General features: G+C 39.7%; 2 protein-coding genes across 3 annotated transcripts in view; one reads left to right on the top strand and one right to left on the bottom strand.

Annotated features, from left to right (window-relative positions):
• The window catches only part of LOC139940694 (uncharacterized), a 61,723-nt gene extending 54,951 nt beyond the window's left edge, over nucleotides 1–6,772 (top strand). For both annotated transcript variants that reach the window (XM_071937056.1, XM_071937055.1), the window contains exon 9: nucleotides 1,449–6,772. In XM_071937056.1, the coding sequence (XP_071793157.1) occupies nucleotides 1,449–2,811 (1,363 nt within the window). In that variant the 3' untranslated portion in view covers nucleotides 2,812–6,772. The remainder of the gene's footprint in view (nucleotides 1–1,448) is intronic.
• A 3,438-nt stretch (nucleotides 6,773–10,210) lies between these two features.
• Nucleotides 10,211–23,565, bottom strand: LOC139940563 (uncharacterized). The gene is made up of 4 exons (XM_071936868.1): nucleotides 23,424–23,565; nucleotides 22,057–22,286; nucleotides 20,653–20,816; nucleotides 10,211–19,056 (listed from the first exon to the last, which is right to left on the bottom strand). Exons 1-4 carry the CDS (start codon nucleotides 23,478–23,480, stop codon nucleotides 17,570–17,572), a joined length of 1,938 nt encoding a protein of 645 aa, XP_071792969.1. The 5' UTR covers nucleotides 23,481–23,565; the 3' UTR covers nucleotides 10,211–17,569.
• Between the last annotated feature and the right edge of the window lie 504 nt (nucleotides 23,566–24,069).

Here is a 24,069-nt window from a genome sequence, read left to right as displayed (position 1 = left end):
TCCATTTCATGAGGCAATAATATTCCTGCCATTCCACAAATTAAAGCCACTCAATATTTGTTTTATATAACTGACATATAGATCCTTGTCATTTGATGTATTTTGAAAGTATAACATTAGTGGCGCAGCGGCGCAGTACTGCTCAAAAACATTGGGAACAAGGATGATCCTAACTCTTGATTGGGAAATGCTATTCCCCATGGGTGAATAGGTCTTTTTGATCGCCGGTGCGGATGGGAGTAATAGTGAATGTCACGTGAAGTAAGTTCCACCAATCAAATGACAAGGATCTGTATGTCAGTTATATACATAACTTTATACTATGGCTGGGAACCCATATCTCACGGTATGAGTTACTGTTTTAGCATACAACATTTTGCCTACCAGAATAAGGTTACCAACTCAAATAAAATTGTAAATGTTTGAACTGAACTGTATCCTGTTTAGTTTTACCAAGCAGAAAAAATGTTAAGCAATATTTTCTGCTTAAGCAGCTCTATGAAATTGGGGAAAGCACAAAATGTCACTATGCATAGGAAATGTTCTTTGGATGAGTCTCATAGACGAGGCTTAATTTCATAAATGTTGAAAACCTTTATTTCTAATTTTCCGCTAAGGAAATCAGTCACAGATTATACAACATGCGAGATTGTTTTTTGGCTGGTTACCTTATTTATTGGTCAATCACATTTTGCTGTGCTTGGCCACTGCTTAAGCACAAAACATCCCACACTCGATGATCTGGGGCCAATTTCATAGAGCTGCTTAAGCAAAAAATTTGCTTAAGCACGAAAAATAGCTCGCTTATTTTACACATGTTACTGGCCAAAATTTCATGCCATATACATTGCTTATGACTAGTATTTAGCTGTTGTTTACTTAGCATAACAATTGAGTGGAGTCTTGGCCGGTAATCTGATTTTACTAAGCAATGAATTTTTTGCTTAAGCAAAATTATTTGCATAAGCAGCTCTATGAAATTGGGCCCTGATGTTCTAGTCCGCTTGTGTCATAAGTAGCCTTATATATGAGTGCTGAGTTATTGAGTTATTTCAGTCAAAACGTTTTTTTTATCAACCTAAAAGCAAAGATGGTTCAGCTGGGCTTGCAATTTACATTGGACGACAGGCCCGAGGCATGCAATTTTAGTGTCAGGCCGCTGAACTCACAATGGGACAAGCTAAGTGGTCTTGTGGTTTTCAATTGTGAACAAATGTTGACTGTGATTGTGAATATTATCTTGTTTTTAATTTCTCTTTCAAGAGTATCGAAGAACACTTTCTCCAAAACTCAAATGGAATAGATCTTCTCTGAGTGCTTGTCCAAATTCACTTTGATTCTGGTCTTGAGATGCAATCCCTGCAGTCTTGTAGATTCCCCCCCCCTCCAATATCGAGTCCTTTAACATTTTATGATAACAGATTTATTCGTTGGCTTATTTTGTACAGGGAGACAGACAGCTCATATCTTCAGCAGGAAGCCAGAGCGAGAGCAAGGTACGGTCTCGATGAATACCTCAAGATGCGACATCAGGGCCAGAGTGGTGTAGAAGGAGAGCCATCAACGTCTAGTCCCCAACAGACAGACTGTAACCAGACTAAACGACGATGGACAAGTAACGATACATACGTCGTTGCGAGTCAGAGTCCATACAAGCTGAAGGATGATTACTCGGCGTCGCTTCACAGTCCCCACGGGGCGTGTCCCTCGAGCTACCACCAATCCTCAGACCGACACTCCCCTGTCTACCCCTCAACCTACGCCCCACATCGCTATCAGAAAGCCACTCAAGGGATTCACAGTACTTTAGAGAAGGTATCGCACGAGCGTGAAGCGCCCCCGATGAATGTTAACTTCTACGACTATGCGCACACGTCGGAGGACTTTCTACACACTGCACCTCTGCACCCGAATCCCCAGCCACACCCAGCATTGTCGATGTATCAGATGGTCGCCCATCTACCGCCCGAGATGTACGACGTGGACTCGTACCGCAAGCACGCCCTCATGTTCATGGAGAACCCTCATCAAATGACAGGTGGGGGTATGGTGTCGGGTTACCACCATCACTTATCTCAGTATCAACTCCCACTAACCCCACAGACCTCTCCTCAGTCTTTCTACCCCCAGGGGCACTATGCCTCGCACTACCCCGATCACCTCACACCAGGGCACACCTCTGCACCAGAGACACTCTCCCCGCCCCCCTCGCCCACTAGAAGTTTCAAGTCAGCAGCATGCATGTACTCAAACACTTGCACTCAAATGGACGGTTGTAACAAGGGGCCGGACTCTCTCCATCAAGGGGACTGCTGCAAAACCGAGCACTACGCCTCGTACGTAGTCAACGGCGCTATGCAACTGAAACTGCTGGACAGCTTATCCTACCCACGCACCCAGTACCCGAATGGCTATAGTCATGAGTACCCGCATGGGGACCAGTATACCTCAGAGCACAGCTACACTTATGCCAACCAGTACGAGCCAGAAGTTGAACTTAAACCATTCCAAAGAATGGACAGTAGTGTTCCTCATAAAATGACTAGCGCCCTCTGTAGTCCGACATCCTACCCCGAGAGCCCTATGGGCATCAATACACATGACCGTGATATCCTGTGTGATAGAGTATTCCATGACAGGGAAAGATTCTTACCCTGTGCATTAGCCAATACGAGGAATGGCTGTCTGGCTCCCAAGCTACCCCTCACCAACGAAGTCCGAATCATCAGTCCGGTTTCATCGTTACCCCCCATCGGGAGTTTTCTGGACTTTCTAAATGAGGATGCACCTCCAGCTGAAGAAAGCTGCTAAGAAAAAGCAGAGCTTTCTTTGGGGAAAGCAAAGTAGAGGAGAGTCTCATTAAAATACTGCTTGGAGCTTAGTTGACCCATCTACCGAAATTCCCCAAATCTTATCATTTTTTGGGGGTTCAAAGAGATACAGTTCTTTACCACTAAGGGAGAAATGCACAGTTTAAGGGAAGGCATACGTTTAGTAATCGCTAAAAGTAATAAAAACTTACTTGGTTCGAAGAAGTACAGCAGCTTTCAAAAGTATTCAAGCATTTTGAGAATAGGTTCACTTTGAAACCCCCCCAAATTTAAATCTGAGAAGCGTTACGGTCAGAACCGTCTCTCAGATTGTCTATTCCAATATGGATAATTCTTGCTGCGTGACACAATGTTCCTGATTTTTGGGCGACATCTCAAAAAACGCAATCACCTTTGATATGAAATTTGCACAGGTTATTTTTATTGTATATCTATAATTGTATAGGATGAAAACAATGCAACAGTTTCAAGCAGTTACTCAAAGTTGAGCACCGGCTTACCCTGAAAAACCTCAAATAATTCTTGAGGCTTACTTCGAGTACCTCATGATTAACTTTGCATTCCTCCTTAACCTCACCACTTTTCCGGTTACAAGCAAATTTGCTTTTGCACATAAAACCCTAAATAACCAACAAACAGGTATTCATTTGTTCAGGTGAATCTCACAAGAACTTTAATAATAATAATAATAATAATAACAAATTCTTATATAGCGCATTTCACAATAAACCGTATCAATGCGCTTTACATTAGTCCCCTGGTCATAGGGCCAATAAACATCCCTTTAATCTTTCTCAGCTCCCATTAGGGAGTATACAGCCCCGAGCTGCCATGGCGCTCCGAAAGCTTTTCATTCACAATATCAACCTCTACCCTCGCTGGTACCCATTTATACCCCTGGGTGAAGAGAAGCAATTATAGTAAAGTATCTTGCTCAAGGACACAAGTGTCACGACCGGGATTCGAACCCACACTCCGGTGAATTAGCACCAGAACTTGAATTCGATGCTCTTAACCACTCGGCCGTGACACTCTACTTTATGTGGTCTTGAAATTAATTGAAACAAAAGTTTGTTCACTTTCTTTTCTTTTTTAAATCCGTGTCAAGGCACTGTCCACATATCTGTTCACATCTGTTTGATATTCAGACGATTATTATTTGTAATTTTTGATGCACATTTTATGGAAAAAGTTTTGTTTTTTGTACTTTGTGAAAAACTTTATTCAGTGGATATAGTATTTATATGTGTATATATATATGTATGAAATTAAGTATAAAAAAGTGCCAAAGATATAGTTATAATGTGCACGCAGTCAATGTGTGTTTAAGGTACTAAGTTAGATTTTATTTAATGATGTGTAAATAGTACAGTTTCTTTCAGTTCGAAAGGAACCGGTCGTCGAGACAGCCGTTTTATTTTGTTCAGGGAAAAATTGGGCAGAAAGTTCTAGTCTTTCCTAAAGTTTGTTTCATGCGGGTACATCATAATTCTTGAATAATTTTGGGTTGAACAAAGAAAACATTTCTATAATAATAATAATAATATCAAAGTCTTATATAGCGCACGTATCTACCAAACAAGGTACTCAAGGCGCTGAGTATATACAAACTTTCAGAAAGACAGGTTATTGAAGTGATGAATTATTTAGCACCTTATAAGGGTTTTTATAAGGGGCTATGGTACATACAGCAGCCTCAGCCAGGAACACCGGGGCTAACCCCTTCTCTTTTCGAAAAGTGCACTGGGTTCTTTTACATATAATAATAATAATATCGAAGTCTTATATAGCGCACGTATTTACCAAACAAGGTACTCAAGGCACTGAGTATAAACAAACTTTCAGAAAGATAGGTAATTGCAGTGATGAATTTTGAGACCCAATTATTTAGCACCTTATAAGGGTTAACAAGGTGCTACGGCACATACAGCAGCCACAGCCAGGAATACCAGGCGAACCCCTTCTCTTTTTAAAAAGTGCACTGGGTTCTTTTACATGGGTTACACAACACATGGGACCAACGGCTTTACGTCCCATCCGAAGGACGAAGCAATGGTTAAGTGTCTTGCTTAAGGACGCAAGTGTCATGGCTGGGGATTCAAACCCACACTCTGCTGATCAGAAACACCAGAGTTTGAATTCGGTGCTCTTAACCGCTCGGCCACGACACATATGCGTTACACAACACATTTCTAGAGCAGGAACTTGAACCTGTGATCTTCAAGTTAACGTGCTTGCACTCCTTTAACTGAGCCATCTATGTATGTTGGTGGTCTCCCTATTTTGTCAATATCTTTGCTCTTGGGTGCAGAAGCCATTCAATCTGTAACAGCTCTATAGCCAGGGATCACACTAAAGTTTCAATACAACCATGATTTTTGTGCGAACATAATAACCAAACTATGCTCCTAAGGTTGGGGCATTGAAGGCTGATGGAGTTGAGTGGCCACGACTGCTGCTTAAGACTTCAGTGTTCTTGATCGAGTCTACGCTTTCACTTTCGGCTAGCCATAGCTACAACCAAACAAAATAAGTTGGGGAGTTGTCTTACTTAGGGGATATGAAAGTCAGTTTTACAAACTGCTCAATTACAGACTTTTTCTTTATTTAAAGACTTTCCTAGCTCATATCAAGCAACTTTTCATTCTGAACTCTTCAAGAGTGATAAAAATAAGAGAAAATATCCCTTTTGAATCTGTTTTCCTGAACCCTTTCAGACCAGTCACCTACAGGTACATGTAACTAACTAACACCAATCAGCCTTGAGTGGCAGGAAACGGTCGCAAAGGTTGAACTTGTTCACATTGGTATCAAAGGCCATGTCTGGTTTGGCGATTCCAGCTTGTCTGGATCACTGCATCATCATGCGCTGAACTAGAGGATATCCTTAGTAACGGTCGTAGCCATAGCCACCTATTCGGATACAGCCTAAGTCATAGCTAAGTTGAAAACATGGCTGGTTTTGCATCGATGATTACATTGTATCATTTAACCTTACAATATAGGTCAAGTTCGCACAAGGGAAAATGATTAACTATTGGTTGTTTGGTGACATACACATGTGCACAGAAGTTGTAGTGCAAACAACTCCCAGTCATGTCTGTCAAAGTGGCCATTGACTCAACATGTTATCATTTTCTTATAACTGGTCCACTGCACTAGGCTATTGTAACCAGCGATGTGATCATGCTCAGTAGGCTGGTTCTAAATAGCCTGGACTAGCATAGTCCAACTATCGTCGACTAGAGGTCGAGCTAACTTACTCAAAGTATTGTCAACGAAAGTCCTTAGGTAAACTTGGCCATAGCAATTGCTTCGCAATTGTTCCTGAATGACTGGAAATAATACTGTTACAAAACCAGCCTTGTCTGATTGTTCAGTTTAAATTAAGTAAAATGACAAGCAAAGTCTCTGGTTTCTGTGTCTCTCGTGATAGAGGCTTTTATATGTTTCTTATGAATTAATTATCTTCTTAAATAAAACCACGCACATGTGCAATGTATAATGTAGATTGATTTATATATCTTGCACAGGAGTAATACTGAATTTTGGTCATGGTACAGCATTGGTTACTGTCACAGCCTAGGTTCATGAAGTTGTTATAATATGCTTAGCAAATTGCTCAGCTGTTGAGCAGGGAACCAGTCCGATACTATGCAATACATGGTATAAATGTATTAGCTTGTAGCCATCTTCTGTTTTTGTTTTTTTCCCTGTTCTAAGCAACTTTTTGTGCTTGACAGCTTAATGAAATTGGCAGTTCAACTTTTAATTTACTAATTTTAAACCAGCGGTACCTTTCCCACTCTGATAAAAACTGCCCTGGTCTCTCTTTTATACTAAGCAAGTATAATGATCTAGTAGTGACAACATCTATTGTGATTTCAAAGGTTCTTGGTTTGACTTCAACATAAATAAAAATAAATGTGTGAAGACAAAAACAAAGCAAAAAAAAAAAACTACCCTTATAATTAAAATTATGGATTTTTTTCCTCCAAGCAGAAACGGTGCTCATCAATTGTGTAATGGATATTTATTATGCACCTTTTGTCAACTCAGTGACTCTGTATACACAGTAACCCCTATTCATTACGCTGTAAGCATTTTCTGAAAGCATCTCAACTCCTTAGGAGTATGCAGCACCGACAGCAAAATATTTCACAGGTTGATGTCTACTCTCACAGGTACCCATTTACTCCTGGGTGAAGCAAACATAATCAAATGTCATGCTTTACAACGACACAAGTCACGGCAGGGACTTTAGCCCACAGTCTGAAACAGTGTAAAGTTTTCCTTCCAGGAAATATTTGATTCTAGATAAACCTTCATGAAAACCCAGCCTAGTGGGAGGGCTCCCTGAACACCATCGATGTCAATAGTTTGAAGTAAATTTTGTTTGTTTGCACCCACTTCATTCTTTTAAGAATGGAAAGCCAACATTTTGCAAGTTGATTTTTACTTTATAGCTTGGTTTAAAGAGAGCAACTGTACAGTCAGGGAATAATATCTCTGATACTATAACCAATGCTGTACCAAATCTTCATGTTACTCCATTTACTTCATGAAATACACATTGAATAAGAAATAAAGAAACCTTTTACAGGAAATAAGTTTGATCTGGCTCGTTTTGATCCTTTCAAAATAAAGAGTTACTTGTTGGATTGCCATGTTAGTATTACAGGTATGTAATTTTTGTAACCCTTCTATTTTCCCCCAAAAAATTGTTGCGCATTCAAATATCGAGCAAATGATGCCATCAGATTAAAATTGAGGGTGTTGTAGTAAAGACTTGATGGTTTGAGACCGCGACCGAGATCCCAAGGTCTGAGGGGGAGACCGGTTAGGGGACTCGCCTAGAACACTTACGGCCGCTGCAACAGTGACAGCTGCATCTTGAGATCAAGACTAGCCTCGAGACTGAGATTGGTCTGGGCCCTACAACATTGACGGCTACATCTTTATATAAAGACTAGCCTCGAGACTGAGATTGGTCTGGGCCCTACAACATTGACGGCTACATCTTGAGATCAAGACTAGCCTCGAGACTGAGATTGGTCTGGGCCCTACAACATTGACGGCTACACCTTGAGATCAAGACTAGCCTCGAGACTGAGATTGGTCTGGGTCCATACAACATTGACGGCTACATCTTGAGATCAAGACTAGCCTCGAGACTGAGATTGGTCTGGGCCCTACAACATTGACGGCTACATCTTGAGATCAAGACTAGCCTCGAGACTGAGATTGGTCTGGAGACCTTCAACACTGACAGCTGCATCTTGAGATCAAGACTAGCCACGAGACTGAGATTGGTCTGGAGACCTTCAACACTGACAGCTGCATCTTGAGATCAAGACTAGCCACGAGACTGAGATTGGTCTGGAGACCTACAACACTGACAGCTGCATCTTGAGATCAAGACTAGCCACGAGACTGAGATTGGTCTGGAGACCTACAACACTGACAGCTGCATCTTGAGATCAAGACCTGCCTCAAGACTGAGATTGGTCTGGGCCCATACAACATTGACAGCTGCATCTTGAGATCAAGACTAGCCACGAGACTGAGATTGGTCTGGAGACCTACAACACTGACAGCTGCATCTTGAGATGAAGACTAGCCTTGAGAGTGAGATTGGTCTGGAGACCTATAACACTGACAGCTGCATCTTGAGATCAAGACTAGCTTTGAGACTGAGATTGGTCTGGAGACCTACAACACTGACAGCTGCATCTTGAGATGAAGACTAGCCACGAGACTGAGATTGGTCTGGAGGCCAACAACACTGACAGCTGCATCTTGAGATCAAGACTAGCCACGAGACTGAGATTGTCTGGAGACCTACAACACTGACAGCTGCATCTTGAGATCAAGACTAGCTTTGGGACTGAGATTGGTCTGGAGACCTACAACACTAACAGCTGCATCTTGAGATGAAGACTAGCCTTGAGACTGAGATTGGTCTGGAGGCCTACAACACTGACAGCTGCATCTTGAGATCAAGACTAGCATTGAGAGTGAGATTGGTCTGGAGACCTACAACACCGACAGCTGCATCTTGAGATGAAGACTAGCTTTGGGACTGAGATTGGTCTGGAGGCCTACAACACTGACAGCTGCATCTTGAGATGAAGACTAGCATTGAGAGTGAGATTGGTCTGGAGGCCTACAACACTGACAGCTGCATCTTGAGATGAAGACTAGCCACGAGACTGAGATTGGTCTGGAGACCTACAACACTGACAGCTGCATCTTGAGATGAAGACTAGCCTTGAGACTGAGATTGGTCTGGAGGCCTACAACACTGACAGCTGCATCTTAAGATCAAGACTAGCTTTGGGACTGAGATTGGTCTGGAGACCTACACCACTGACGGCTGCATCTTGAGATCAAGACCAGCCTCGAGACTGAGATTGGTCTGGAGACCTATAACACTGACAGCTGCATCTTGAGATCAAGATTAGCCTTGAGACTGAGATTGGTCTGGAGACCTTCAAATCTGACAGCTGCATCTTGAGATCTAGACTAGCCGCAGCTGGAGATCTACACCACTCAAGTCGGTAACATTTTGCAAAAAGCCTTTTTCCTTGGGAAATAGCTACTCCTGCTTCGGAGTAGGGTTAAGCCAGATAACCTCAACATTAGCGTCTTGAGTATGCATTTTCCCCAGGTGTGACACGAGTATGGGGTAGTGTGGTTAGATATATCCCAAGGAACCCAAATAACCCATGTCACCAACGATAATTGCTTTACCATGGTGCCTCCTCTTGCCAAGTTTCAATACAATTTTACGGTTTCCTTCCCCTTACTGTGCGCCTCTCAAGAGTGAAGTTCATGGTCAGCCTAGGGGTTGGCCCACTAGTGTGAAAAGGAATACCTAAAGTCTGTCTATTTATGTAAGCGTCTGGAAGTAACCAAGAACAGAAAACCATGATCAAGTTCCAGGGTTTCCGTTATTATTTCTGTGGAATCGTAACCCATGCTTTGTATCAGGTCCTTACTCTATCTTAGACGATGTGACCTGTGACATCGCATGTTTCCAAAAGAGCCACAGAGCCTGGACTTCCTGCAGGTACGATTTGTACACAGCTCAATGGAAGAAAACACAAAATCTTATATTTTATGGAGATTGCACTGTCCAATTCTAATTAACTTTTGATATGATGAAAGCGGGGCACATCTCAAAACTTGTCCAGGTTTTACTTTCACAACTCTTTTGTTTTATGTGGAAATAAGGACACAAAATGTCAACTTTCCCATAGGACCAGTGTAGTATCTTGCCTGCCAGAATACTCAAATAATGTTCAAGGTCACACATTTTGCATACAAAGTTCACATCGTCTATAAACACAGATATATTAGCCATAAAACAATAGCGCTTCAGCCGTAATGTTTGTTTTTATTTATTAAAAATATAATAATAATAATCCAATACAACATTTTTTCCCAAAGCAGGTTTTGGGCTTAATCTACGACTCCCTTTTCTGGTAATTCGTCCAATTTTACCACAAATTTAAAGGGATGCATGTATTTGGACAGTACAAATTACACTCACATTTATTGATAGATTAAAAGAGCTGATATAGGCCTATTGTTTAAATTTATAGTATAAAAATAGTTTTGAATCAGAGATGGATATTCTACTATTCAAAATACATCTTCCTAGAATATATACATATGATCGTATTAACCACCCTCATTTAAAATTTTCTATTTACAACATTTATTATAAATGAAAATTATATGACATTTTAGACAGTCATAATGCTTACAGTGTAACGTAGAAATGTGAAGTTTAAAAAAAGATAAGGAACGCTACTTTTAGTTTTACAGAAAAAAAAGGGGGATATCGGATCAAAACATTATTTCAGCGTAAAAGTTCAGTTTTAAATCTACTTGAAAAAAATACTTTGATCATATGAACAAAAGCTACAAGCAACAAAGAAATATTCAAGGCAATCATAATAAGATTCTAATAAAATGATATATAAAAGACTTTATAAAAAACAAAGATTTAAAAAAAAACATTCGGATGAACTTATCAAATCTAGCAGACAAATAGACATCCTATTTTTACAAGAAACAAAAACGTTTTATGCATCCGAGTTTTGCTTTCGGTTTTTCATACAATCACTTTTGAAACTAGAGTCAACAAACTACATTTGAAAGATTGAAGCGTAATTTTACAAGAATATGTGCGATAATCATCATGGTTTAAAATTGAAAAAGGGCAGTTTTTACAAAAACATCTCGATCACGATCAATAGATCGTTAATTTTACTGCAAAGTACAATATACATTGCAATTTTGACCTGCAATACATGTATGTGACTTTTGAATGGAAAACTTGTGTAAGTAGTAAGCAAATACATGTCTTTCACAGCCCCATGAAACTGGAACATGTAAACCCAAACTTACCCAAAAGTCAAGTGTTCAACTAAAAAAAAAAAAATCACCCTCTAAATAAATAAAAACAAATTATTTGTTGAAAGTATCTACAAAGGTCACAGGTCAATACTGAACAAATATACTGGTGCAAACATTCATCATATTGTCCAACCTTCTTTAGACAATGTTCATGGACAACAAAAATATAGACCGAGACAAAATATAATTATCAATTCAAATCTACAATCACCTTTTTAATAAATAATGTAATAAGACTCTTTTATTGTTTGTCCACTATGTTCATTTATGAATTGTTGGTTCATTTATCAAAATCTTAACAGTTTGAAAATCTTGCTACTATACAATTCTTGTAAAAGAAATTCCAAAATATATTGTAATAAAGGGGCATATATCCAAAGGTTAATGAGTTCAAATGAGTATAAAAACTATAAGAGCCAAGTATGTAAAAATATGATTTATGCTCTAACATGTGTAAAAATTAGCAAATTAGTCAGAACCTCCCCAACTCAACACAGAGTAAAAGTTTGTATAATAACGATTATTCACATTAAAGACACTGTTCACTATTGGTAATTGTCAAAGACCAGTCTCAACATAAGCATAAAAAACAAGCCTGTGAAAATTTGGGCTCAATTGGTCATCGAAGTTGCGAGAAAATGATGCAAGAAAAAACACCCTTGTTGGACGAATTTGTGTGCTTTCATATAGGAATAAAAGACTTCAAGCTAGAAGTCTTTTATACTTTTAGTGAGAAATTACCCCTTTCTCAAAAGCTATGTTACTTCAGAAGGAGTCGTTTACCTCAATATTTTATACTATCAACAGCTCTCCAATGCTCGTTACCAAGTCAGTTTTTAAGTTAATATATGTTTCAAGTAACTACCAAACGAGTACCTTCCCTTTAAACAACATTTTACTTTAACACACAAGTCACATGAGAAAGAGAGAGAGTAAAGAGAGTGTGCGTCTAAAAAAGCTTTAAGAAATAATGTCTTGACGAAATAGACTTTTGTAAAATAGAAAGGTTTTTCAAAACAAAGAAATTTAAACTAAACAAGTTGCAAAGCTTTTGTGGCTACAGTTAATCAGTGTTGATTGTAACATATCCACAATTCAGATTACAAAGTGTAACATTTTGATATTTGCTTGATCAAAGTTTCCCTTTTTCTTCCTGCTCAACCCTCGACAGAAGAATTCAATTTCAAAAATGAAACCAACAAATCCATCTGCTTCATTGCGATTGTCAAAACAAGAGGGAAGATAAGATGTACTGAAATTGAATCTATATCAAAGTATTCCGTATTGATTTTGGAGCGCAGTTGATGGGACGTGGGCGTAGATTGTGGTCGAGTTACATAACACTTGTAGGATCTGAAACTGTGCATAGTGGAGATACAGTGAAGTTAGGTTTGTGGTAACACCATGTACTTGCGTAGGATTTAAAACTGTTGCAATCTTACTGAGATTTGAAGTAGCACTGTGTACATGAATAAGATTTGACACTTTGCATGGTGGATATACAATCTAGTAAGGTTTGCAGTAACACCATGTACATGAGTAGGATTTGAAACTTTGCATGGCGGAGATACAATCTAGTTAGGTTTGCAGTAACACCATGTACATGAGTAGGATTTGAAACTTCGCATGGTGGCTATACAATCTAGTAAGGTTTGCAGTAACACCATGTACATGAGTAGGATTTGAAACTTTGCATGGTGGAGATACAATCTAGTATGGTTTGCAGTAACACTTAGTACATGAGTAGGATTTGAAACTTTGCATGGTGGAGATACAATCTAGTAAGGTTTGCAGTAACACCATGTACATGAGTGGGATTTGAAACTTCGCATGGTGGATATACAATCTAGTAAGGTTTGCAGTAACACCATGTACATGAGTAGGATTTGCAACTTTGCATGGTGGAGATACAATCTAGTAAGGTTTGCAGTAACACCATGTACATGAGTAGGATTTGAAACTTCGCATGGTGGATATACAGTCTAGTAAGGTTTGCAGTAACACCATGTACATGAGTAGGATTTGCAACTTTGCATGGTGGAGATACAATCTAGTAAGGTTTGTGGTAACGCCATGTACATGAGTAGGATTTGAAACTTTGCATGGTGGAGATACAATCTAGTAAGGTTTGTGGTAACGCCATGAGTAGGATTTAATACTTTTGCAAGCTTACTGAATTTTGAAGAAACACCATGTACATGGGTAGGATTTGAAACTCCTAAGGTTTGTGGTAACACCATGTACATGAGTAGAATTTGAAACTTTGCATGGTGGAGATAAAGTAAGGTTTGCAGTATACATAATGAACATGAGTAGGTTTTGAAATTTTGCATAGTGAAAATAAAATCTTGTAATAAGGTTTGCAGTGACACTATAATTCTACATTCTCTTGAAGATGATCAGAGCACACACGTAACGAAATGTCGAGTTATTAAACCACAAGTTCTTCTCAGAACGACCACAGCTCATAGAGAAAGATTTATGACCATGGTGTCTCCTTAAACGTCAATAGAAACACTATTTTTCGAAAGGATAGAGTTTTGCACAAGTCTCTATAGTTACAGGAAATGTAAACTAATTTTGTTTAACTTTCTACAACTGCAATCAGATAAATGGCCCGCCTTTATCAGTATCTTGAACAACCTTTGATCTTTTCATTCTGGACACAAAGAATTAATTTATAGGTATACACCTTCGGGTCAGTTTTTATCAGACATTTCCCAGTTCAACTTTGGGTGAGCAGGATGCATGCTTGCATGTCATTGACTTCACCAAACGGTGATCATTTACTGTACCATTGTCCTTAAAGGCACTGGACACTATTGGTCATTTTCAAAGACCAGTCTTCCCACTTGGTGTATCTCAACATATGCATGAAATAACAAACCTGTGAAAATTTGAGCTCAAGTTAAAGTTGCGAGATAACTACATGTATGAAAGAAAAAACACCCTTGTCACATGAAGTTGTGTGCTTTCAGATGCTTGATTTTGAGACCTCAAAATCTAAATCCGAGGTCTAGAAATCAAATTCATGGAAAATTACTTTTTTTTTCTTTTTTCAAAAACTACACCACTTCAGAGGGAGCCATTTCTTACAATGTTTTATACTATCAACCTCTCCCCATTACTCGTTACAAAGTAAGGTTTTATGCTAAAAATTATTTTGAGTTATCCTACCAAACCCTCTTAGCAATAGCTATTGTACATGTACAGGTAACATTATACAATTGTTGCACGTTGTGACGGGGTCCATGGCGTTTTGTACACTCGAGGGGGGAAATGGCACCCGAGGGTGCCATTTCCCCTCAAGGGTGTACAAAACCAATGGACCCAGGTCACAGCAACAATTGTTTTGTTATACCTTTGTATAATTGTTATTCCTCTTCTCGAAGTTCTGTTGTCATCTTCAAACATTTTTAAGACGGACTATTCATTGTTTAAAGCAGACCAACAAGAAACAATTCCCTCGAACCCGAGGTTGTTTCCTACACAGCGCTGGAAATCGACCAACGCCGGGAACGATCAAGGTGATGTACACCGGTGTACATCACTTTTCATGTTACCTGGCCCGACGAGCCATGTAACATGCGTTTTTGTTGCGCGTCACATGATTGGTTCATGATAACTTTCTGTGTTTTCCAATGTTTTCCGTGTTCACATACGAGGTAATATCTAAAAAATTAAAAAGGGGTGCCTAAACTCACATTGCACAGGTCATGTCAAGAATTAACCACTATTTTCCATGTTCTACACGTAACTATCATCTAAAAGTAACTCACATTCATTTCAGGAATCAACCATTTTTTGTGTTCACATACTGTCCAGCATCTAACAGTAAACAAATTGTCATTGCCCCAGGTTTCTGTGTTTTTTTGCCAACAGTGTCAATTAACTAAAATTGTACGGGTCATGTCACATTGACCATTTTCCATGTTTTCCATGTTCTATCCATCATCTTAAGTTAACTAAAAAAGCACAGGTTATAATGAATTGCTATCGTTGTGTTTTTAGCATTCACCCACGTACTATTTGTCATCAAAAACTAAATCAACAGGTTCATTGATTTAGAACTTTACAATACATAGTTGGCAGATAAAATTATACTTATATCTTTGTGGGGAAATATTTATCAGGAAACACAGAAATGCATTGACTTTATGTAAGTGACAATCACACACACAGCAACATAACATGAGCTTACCCGTGCCTTTTGAAAAAGACTCTGTTAACATAATGGTCAGAAAAAGGTTTTCAAGTTTATTCCTAAGTATAAAATATAGAACTCTGAAAAGAAGTCATATGTTCTTCAAGTAAACTACATACAACATAGATGAAAACCTAAAAACTTCAGCTGACTTCAGTTACAACCAACATCAAGTACAATTTGTATCCATATTGAAAACTGAGCAAGATTTTTACTATTTTCTTTCAAGATCACACAACTGATTTAGCCCAAATTTTTGCAGGTTTGTCATTTCGCATGTTTGGTGACACACAAGTCAGCTCCACCAATCCTGCAGTAACACCTTTAAAACCTTACACAACACAACACAAGGACAACAGAGCCAAATCAGGTGTTGTGTACCCAAGTAAATACACCCTATCACAATCCTACCAGGAAATAGCATTTATAATTTGTCTTCGGCCAAACACTTTATACAGGAAACTGTTTTTTAGGACATGGATGGGCTGAAATCTATAGTGTCGGGCACTTATTGAAACACAGCCTTTTATGGCAAACTAGTTCAACTGCTATAACAAGGAGACTGAAAGCATTCTTTTTAGTGAGTGCAATGCATGCTTCATAATCATGTACAACAACCATCACAATTGTAATAATTTTATCAGAAATTGCAACAAGTTCCTTCAGGAAGTTAACAAATATGACTGTTAGAAACCCACAAGGCAAAACAGGAAACCCTGTTCAATCTTTTTGTTCAACATTTGACGTTAGTGTGAAATTGCACACATGGCATGGATTTTTTGTCAACCATTGCTTCCGTGATAAAGGCATCTCTTCAGTTCAGTTCAATTCAGTTCAGTTTTCAACAGTATCAAATGTCAATAAGAAATGTTAAATTTGTAACGGGGATAAAGAATATTAATTGGTTTTTACCTATACACCGATGTGTGTTAGCACTGTAAACTCAGTACTTTCCCCGAGTCCTGTGAAAAAAATATCACAGGCATGTTACTCGGGTGGGATTCGAACCCACGACCCTTGCAATTCTAGAGCAGAGTCTTACCAACTAGACCACCGGGATTGCCCGGTAGCTAGAGGCAGTTCGAATCCTATGTTTTGGCAGCGGGTACCGCAACGATAATAAGAGAAGTTAAATTTGCATAGGGGATAAAGGATATTTAATTGTTTTTTTACCCATACACCGATGTGTGTTCGCACTGTATTCTCAGTACTTTCCCCGAGTCCTGTGAAAAAAATATCACAGGCATGTTACTCGGGTGTCAAATATCGATGACATTATTAAATCGGAGAAAACAGATGCAAATTTTAACAATTTCTTTTTACTAAATCCTTGTTAATACCTTGAGTCATGATTGGTTATTGACCAATAAAATTCACAACCTACATGTACATGTACATGTATTACCATGTATGTCTTTGATACAATGGAGTCATCAATGAACTTCAAAGTTGTTTTTTGTTTGTCTAACAACTAAACAACAAACAACAAACAAAGATAATTGATGCAGCCAGTTTGTGAACTTCCATAAACTTGTACATTAAATGTTTCCTTTTACAAGTCACTTTGAAAACAAGTACAGAAAAACACCATGGCAACTAACACATTAAAAATTGCTTTTATACTCCTTGGCAGACAAGTTAAAAATACATAGTTCGAAAAAAATTACATGTACGCACACAAATATTTTAATTCAATTTGTAAAGTTCTGAGTTTTTGCATGGATGGAGATATCTAGCAAAATGACTGTTAAAGCAAATTGAAAACCTGTATCCTTTTTTTTTTCAATTCAATTCAATAAAACCCTAAACCTGTACCCTTTTTTTTCCAATTCAATTCAATAAAACCCTTAAACCGCTAAGCATAAAATATTAATAAGCAGTGAACTAGGTAATTAGTGAACTGCTCACAAGTAATATGGTTCTCATGTTTCACCCAGGTTATTTTACTACTAGTTTTCCAGCAAAACTTGCATGCACAAAAAGAAGTGTTAAATCTTGACAGTGTGTGAATGGTATGTTTCATACATGGCACTACACAGAATAAAGTACTGTCTGCTTTTGTTTTGCTTTTTTTCTTCTTCTGAATGCAATAAAAGGAGAATTTTGTTTACTGAAATGAAACGATGTCATACGGGTTTTCATCCGTGTCATCTGGTTCGGCGGTGGCTTTAGACAGTGTATCCATATACATGTGTGACTGTGAGCCTGCAACAGCAGAACTGTATTCCGATTCCTCTGGCAGGGCTGGGTGAGTTCCGCCTGCCACATTTTGAATTCCGTTATCTGGAACCAACGAATCATACACATCTCCTGAATCGTATAGTCTCTGCTGAGATTGATGTTGCTGTGGCACGCGGGTCCCGCCAACACTGGTCTCGCGCTGAAGACGATCGTATAATTCTGACTCGTCGTCCACTTGTGGTTGTTGGGCAGGGATGACTTTTCTTGGGGCGGGCACCGGCTGTGCAATGTTGGTACGCGTGAAGTGATCATAGACGTCGTCACCTTCAGAGACTGATGGCGAGTGACAGACTTCAGGCGCAGAACCGCATACATCATAAAGTGTTTCGTTTGCGTCACTAAGAACTGGTTCTGGGGTTTCCGGTTTGGACGTGGGTGCCTTTATTATTTTTGGTCGAATTAGTGGCTTGGGTTTTAGCGGTTTGACAGGTGCTGGGACAGGTTTGGGGTCTATCTTAGAATCCTCTACGAACAAATCCTCATTGGAGACGTAGGTCTCAGTGTGAATATTGTCTTCCGTGCGACCGAATGTCTTCCAGCCATCAGACCTAGGTTCTTCCGAAGTCATATTGTACACATTCTTAGGGTTTCCCGGAGGCTCAGGCATGTCATATGTATCCGATTCAGTTGGGGGTAGCCTCGGCTGCTCACTGTCCTGGAGGAGGCTGTACTCACTCTCTTCTTCTGGGGATGGGGTGTTGTTATTTGACTGAGTATCCACACCCTCTTGTACCTCAGAATACAGAGGATCAACCTGAGTTGGTGGGGACGAGGACCTGGGAAGATCAGTATTTCTTGGTTTGAAGGGTTTAGGTTTTCTGGGAACAAAGTCCGTCCCCCTTGCTTCATCTTTTGTGATCTGTATAGCAGCAAGTTTCTGCTGGAAGATTGAGCTCTCTGTGATGGCACCGATTGGGTCTTTGGGGTGGGGTCGAGAAAGAGGTTGGGGCGCCACTGGTTTTGTTTTGTGTGGCCTACTAGCAAGGGGGGGTTTCCCTGCTTGTGGATGCGGTGTCTCCTGGTGGCGATTGTGAGACAGAGGTGGTGTTGCTTTTTTCCCGGAGATGCTGTTAACAAAATTCTGGATGTTGTGAAAAATATCGTTTCCATCTTTAGTTTCGAACACCAGCAAGCCAGGTCCCGAATCGCACTTTCGGCCAGCCTCCATAGAAAATGAGACCTTGTCGCGACCGTACCGTCTGAGATACCTGTATGGCCAAGCATACAGAATGTCGTTTGAGTCATCCTCAATGAGAGTGAGTTTTACTGAGTCAATCTGCAGAGAGAAGTATCCTTGAAGGCCTAGTTGCTCACTGAAAGTGTTGGGTTTGATTGACACCTGGTATGCCACAGCTGTAACAAATGGAGAGAAAAAAACAATTAACAGCAAGTTTGAAAGTAGGGGGTGAAAACTTCCAAGCTGAAGTTAAAAAGTGTTGAGGCATCTTTAGGGTTGCCCTTCACTTTGTCATTGAATAATAGCCTGCATAATATGTTAGCTTGTCATTTCACTAGTCATGTTTTTCAACACTAAACTAGTCAGCCATTTGAAGGGAATTCTGGTTGGCGATCCCACGTTGATCTCTAGTCATCAATGACCATAGAAGTAGAACCCGGATAACGCTGAATGCGTCATTGTGTGTGCGATTTGGATGTAACGCCATTTTTATAGACGCCTGTACACATTTTTTTTAACGCGTGTATTTAGACGTCATGATTATTCACCAATGAAAACCCGTAGAAGCAGTCTGTGTGCGATGCCATATTGCCATTTTGCCATACACGCGTCTCACACAATGTTCATTTTGCCATACGATATCGATACGTCGCGTCCACACAGACGACACAAAGGGCGGCTGAGCTCAGCGTTCTCCGGGTTCTTTTTCTATGTCAATGCCCAGAACCTATTGTTATGTGATGGTCTGAAGGACTGACTCATTGTCAAGATGGTCAGATCCTGGATTCACAGAAAGCTTGACTAATTCGTGTGTGGGTGGTCAAGACAAACTAACCATTGTTTTTGCCCTGTAAGATTCCTTATTTAAACTGAGGTTTTAGTACAGAAGGAGGAAGTGAAGTAAAAGACACTGGACACTATCGGTAATTGTCAAAGATCAGTTTTTCTCACGTGGTGTATCTCAACATATGCACAAAATAACAAACCTGTGAAAATTTGAGCTCAATTGGTCGTCGAAGTTGCAAGATAATAATGAAAGAAAAATACCCTTGTCACACAAAGTTGTGTCGTTTCAGATGTGTGATTTCGAGACCTCAAAATCTACATGTAATTCTGAGGTCTCAAAAGCAAGTTGGTGGAAAATTACTTCTTTCTTGAAAAGTATGTTACTTCAGAGGGAGCCACTTCTCACAATGTGTTGTACTATCAACAGCTCCCCATTCCTCGTTACCAAGTAAGGTTTTATGGTTATAATTATTTTGAGTAATAACCAACAGTGATTGCTCCAACAAAGTAATGTGTGTACATTATCCATAAACCTCAGAGTGTTAGTTATTTTCCGATAAAACCAAATTAACCTTCTTATATTCTTTATCCCCGATAAAAAAGTTCAACTTACTAATAAATCGTTGTGGTACTCACTGCTAAAATATAGGATTCGATCGAACTGCCTCTAGCTACCGGGCAATCTAGGTGGTCTAGTTGGTAAGACACTGCTCTAGAATTGAAAAGTTTGTGGGTTTGAATCCCACTCGATTGATATTCCTGTGATCTTTTTTTTACAGAACTCGGGAAAGTAGAGTATACAGTGCTGACATATCAGTGTAGGGGTAAAATCCAAACTAATATGTTTTTGTTTAGTCGATATCCGGTACACTATAAAAACACCTTGACAGATTGGCTCAATTTTGTTTTCTTAACCAAAGTTGGTTTAGACTGATCATATAGGCCTGTGAGAGGAATTTGGAGGGAACTGTTAGATGGAGACTTACTCTCAAAGCTATCATACAGGGTATTTTCTTGAAGACCTTCAGCAACTTCACCGCTGAATGATGATGGGGAGGACGATGGGGGTTCAGCAGGTAGACATTCTCTCTTCCCAGTCCTCCCAATAGAAACTTCAGACATTATATGGAGCCAACTATTCAACTCCTCTCTTTAAAAGAAAAAATAAACAACAATCAATAAGCATAATAATAGGTGCGTTTGATTAGCTTCCCTGTGTCGTCCCCGTGGTGCTCACTCGGGTGAGCCCCTGACAAGAGCTAAACGAACGATCACACTTGCACTCTTATGGTAACGACATGCACCTCGGGTCACCCCAAAGTAACCCACTCCACAAGCAGGGCACTGGGGGCTGCCCCGGGTGAATGAGCCCCTGGTGGATGTCAAAGCTATTCGAACGCACCGAGGGCAGACCAAGGTCGACCCAAGAAAGCTAAGCGAACGTACCCACCGACAAAGAGGAAAGATGTTTCAGAAAGCAGCGCTTTGGGGAACAGCAAGGATCAGGAGAAAGACCATTGAGATCTAAGGGCATTTCCAAACAGCTTTATACAATCAGCAAGAATAATATGTGAACATTCAAATGTGAATGGATTCTCTTCTTGGAGATTGCCTGGAAATTGCCTTGTGTGACATAACCCTAAGGCTATGAGATAGAGCCGAAACTTGAGGAGTTAGCCTTCCGGCACAACGGAAAATGTAGTCTTTCTTTTGCATGCTGTGATAAGATGAAATAATAATAAAAGCGCCTTCTTCTAAGAATAACACTCAAATACATCGCTCAGTTCTGATGGAGCTCCAAGTTTACGACCACTTGGCATTGATTTAATTCCTTGAACCATCTCAGCTATCTAGGGAGTATACAGCCTGTGCTGCCAAGTGTATAGTGTAAGCTAAATCAATAACAAGATTAGAACCATCTATCTCTACCCATTTAACCCTGGGTGTGGAGAAGCAAAAGTTCAAAGACACAGACCAGTGTCATGACTGGGATTCGAACCCACATCCCGATGACTTAGCAACGAGAACTTCATTCTGATGCACTATAACCTCTCACAACGATACGCCTAGTGTTACACTTCGATAGAACTATGAGGTTCGTTCTGCTATCGTCTCCATGAGCGCGGAGACGATAGCGGAACAAGTTCTAGGAGTAGCATTCCACAATGTCCCAATCATTAAAAGAAAATTGCAGTAAATGGTGGAACAAGGTAGACAAATGACACAGAGGGGTTTTATCAACCTCCTGCTGAGCCTGAATCAAGAGACAATTGTTCAGTGATCCGACTAGTTATTATTCCAACATGAACTTATTGTACTCATCAAATCCTCTGATGAGATTCCCTGAAAAAAACTGGTATGGTCTTATCATCACATGGAAATCAACTGACCTTGTGTCAACAGCATAAGCAACAACTTTGTCATCCATTATGATTTCAATAACAAAATCTCTGGAGCGGTGCTGGGATGTTGGGAAAGCTTTTATCGGACAGGGAAGGTATAACACTAATGGCTTGACGCCCTCTTTGTAAGACGCATCCTTGCTGTCAAACGTCTCCAGACGTGGGGGGTTGACCTCCGATCCTGGGTAGAGCAGAGCCCATCGTTTCACCCAGTATTTCTACAAACAAAATAAAACAATGATTTCCTTCAAATTATGGTACAATTATAGTTGAGATCATAAGCCTTTTTGAGGATTGGCAGACATGATAGGAGTTAGTTGCGATAACGTAACCCTCCTCCCGACAGCGCGATAACGTACTTCCCAATGGTGTGATAATGTAATGCTCCTCCCAACGGCGAGAAGGGTTACGTTTGGTTTGGGTGTTTACAGACAAAACTTACCCAAACCTTATAATAGTGTTGTAGCAGTGTTCGCCATATCTCAAAAGGCTTTTTAATTTTACAAACATAATGGTCAACACTCAAGTTTACTTTCCCATTGCCATATTCAGATAACTTTCCGTATGGCGCCACCACCTTATCACTCTTTTTTTACAAAAAGGGATATCTCATTGAGGTAAATTAGATACTATATTATTTCATATCGAATGAAAAAGTGGTGGTGCCATACGGAAACTTTTCCCCATATTTCATGACCTACACGATGAGTATTAATTGCTTCTTCCTTCAGCTTTCATTTCTTACAATTTCCCAACTAAAATTAAAAATCCCACATTACCAAGCTCCTCCCCCCCTTTTAATTGGCTACCCAAGGACTGACCCAATAAAGTCTGCTGACGAGCCAGCATTCCATCATTAGGCCCCCAGTTGTTTTTGTTTTGTTGTTGTCCTTATTATTGTTGCTGATTGTTAAATTATGGACCTCACTGACTGATGGTTTGGTTACCCCCACATAAACATAGCACAGAGCAAAGAATTCACTGTCAATGTATGCCCATCACACACAGCAGTGCAAATGTATAACACTGTATTAAAAAGTACTACGTACTTCTTGCATTGCATAATATGCAATCGACTTTTATAAAGTTCTATGATCAATTCCCATTCTACTGAACTATTACTCTCCCTGGCTGGGACTCGATCAAGACTTTAGTATGATGCCGAGGTCAAATGTCTACTCTAGTTGCAATAGCACAACCACTGAATGTGGGAAAATAGTACGAGATATTTGTGCGTATTATTTAGCATTATCAAAACGTTGAACACTTCCTCTTCACACTTACTTACAAAGAAATAGAATAGCCTGGCCACCAAAAATAAATTAAATGAACTTTTTACAGATACAAAATCCTACCTTAATTCCCTTCTGTGGTCTGTAGAGATGTCCACATTTTATGGGAGGCAGATCCATCTTGCAGATCGTGGTTGAAAACCAAAACTGGTTGAAAGTGTAAAAACAAAACAGAGAAGTGACAAAATTTAACGACCACCCTTCCTTGTTCCGCAAGCAGAGGTGGAGCAGTCGTCGAGCAATCAACCGCGCATGAAACTTTTACTAAACTTGTTTCAGTCCTGTGATTAAACACATCCAACCTGACCCTTTTCACCTCAATTTGTTTTTATACAAACGACCACAACAAAACAACAAACAATGTTAATATTTTACTATGATTTCATTTTCCCAATCAATAAACATGTGATTACAAACAATTACAAATTGAGGGGATTGGAAGATGTGGAGATGCAAGTGTCACGTGGTAGGGTGTGGGATGGGTGAGGGATTAATTATAGGGGAACTCCCGAAGTCCGGGTAACTGTAAGAGTAAAGTCCTCTTGTTAGAACCCTTCATCTCCATTGGCATTGTACCTTGTCCCTCTCCCATCAGGATTGCTAAGACAAACCAAAGAGAATTATGAGTTTCAAGGACAAGATTGCTTTAGCAATAATAAAATTAGACTGTTTTTGGTATGCATAATTGCCTCAGGTTAAAAGATGAAAA

Source organism: Asterias amurensis, chromosome 8, assembly GCF_032118995.1.
Source record: "Asterias amurensis chromosome 8, ASM3211899v1".
Lineage (NCBI taxonomy): Eukaryota > Metazoa > Echinodermata > Asteroidea > Forcipulatida > Asteriidae > Asterias > Asterias amurensis.
This window is presented reverse-complemented; position numbering and strand designations above follow the sequence as displayed.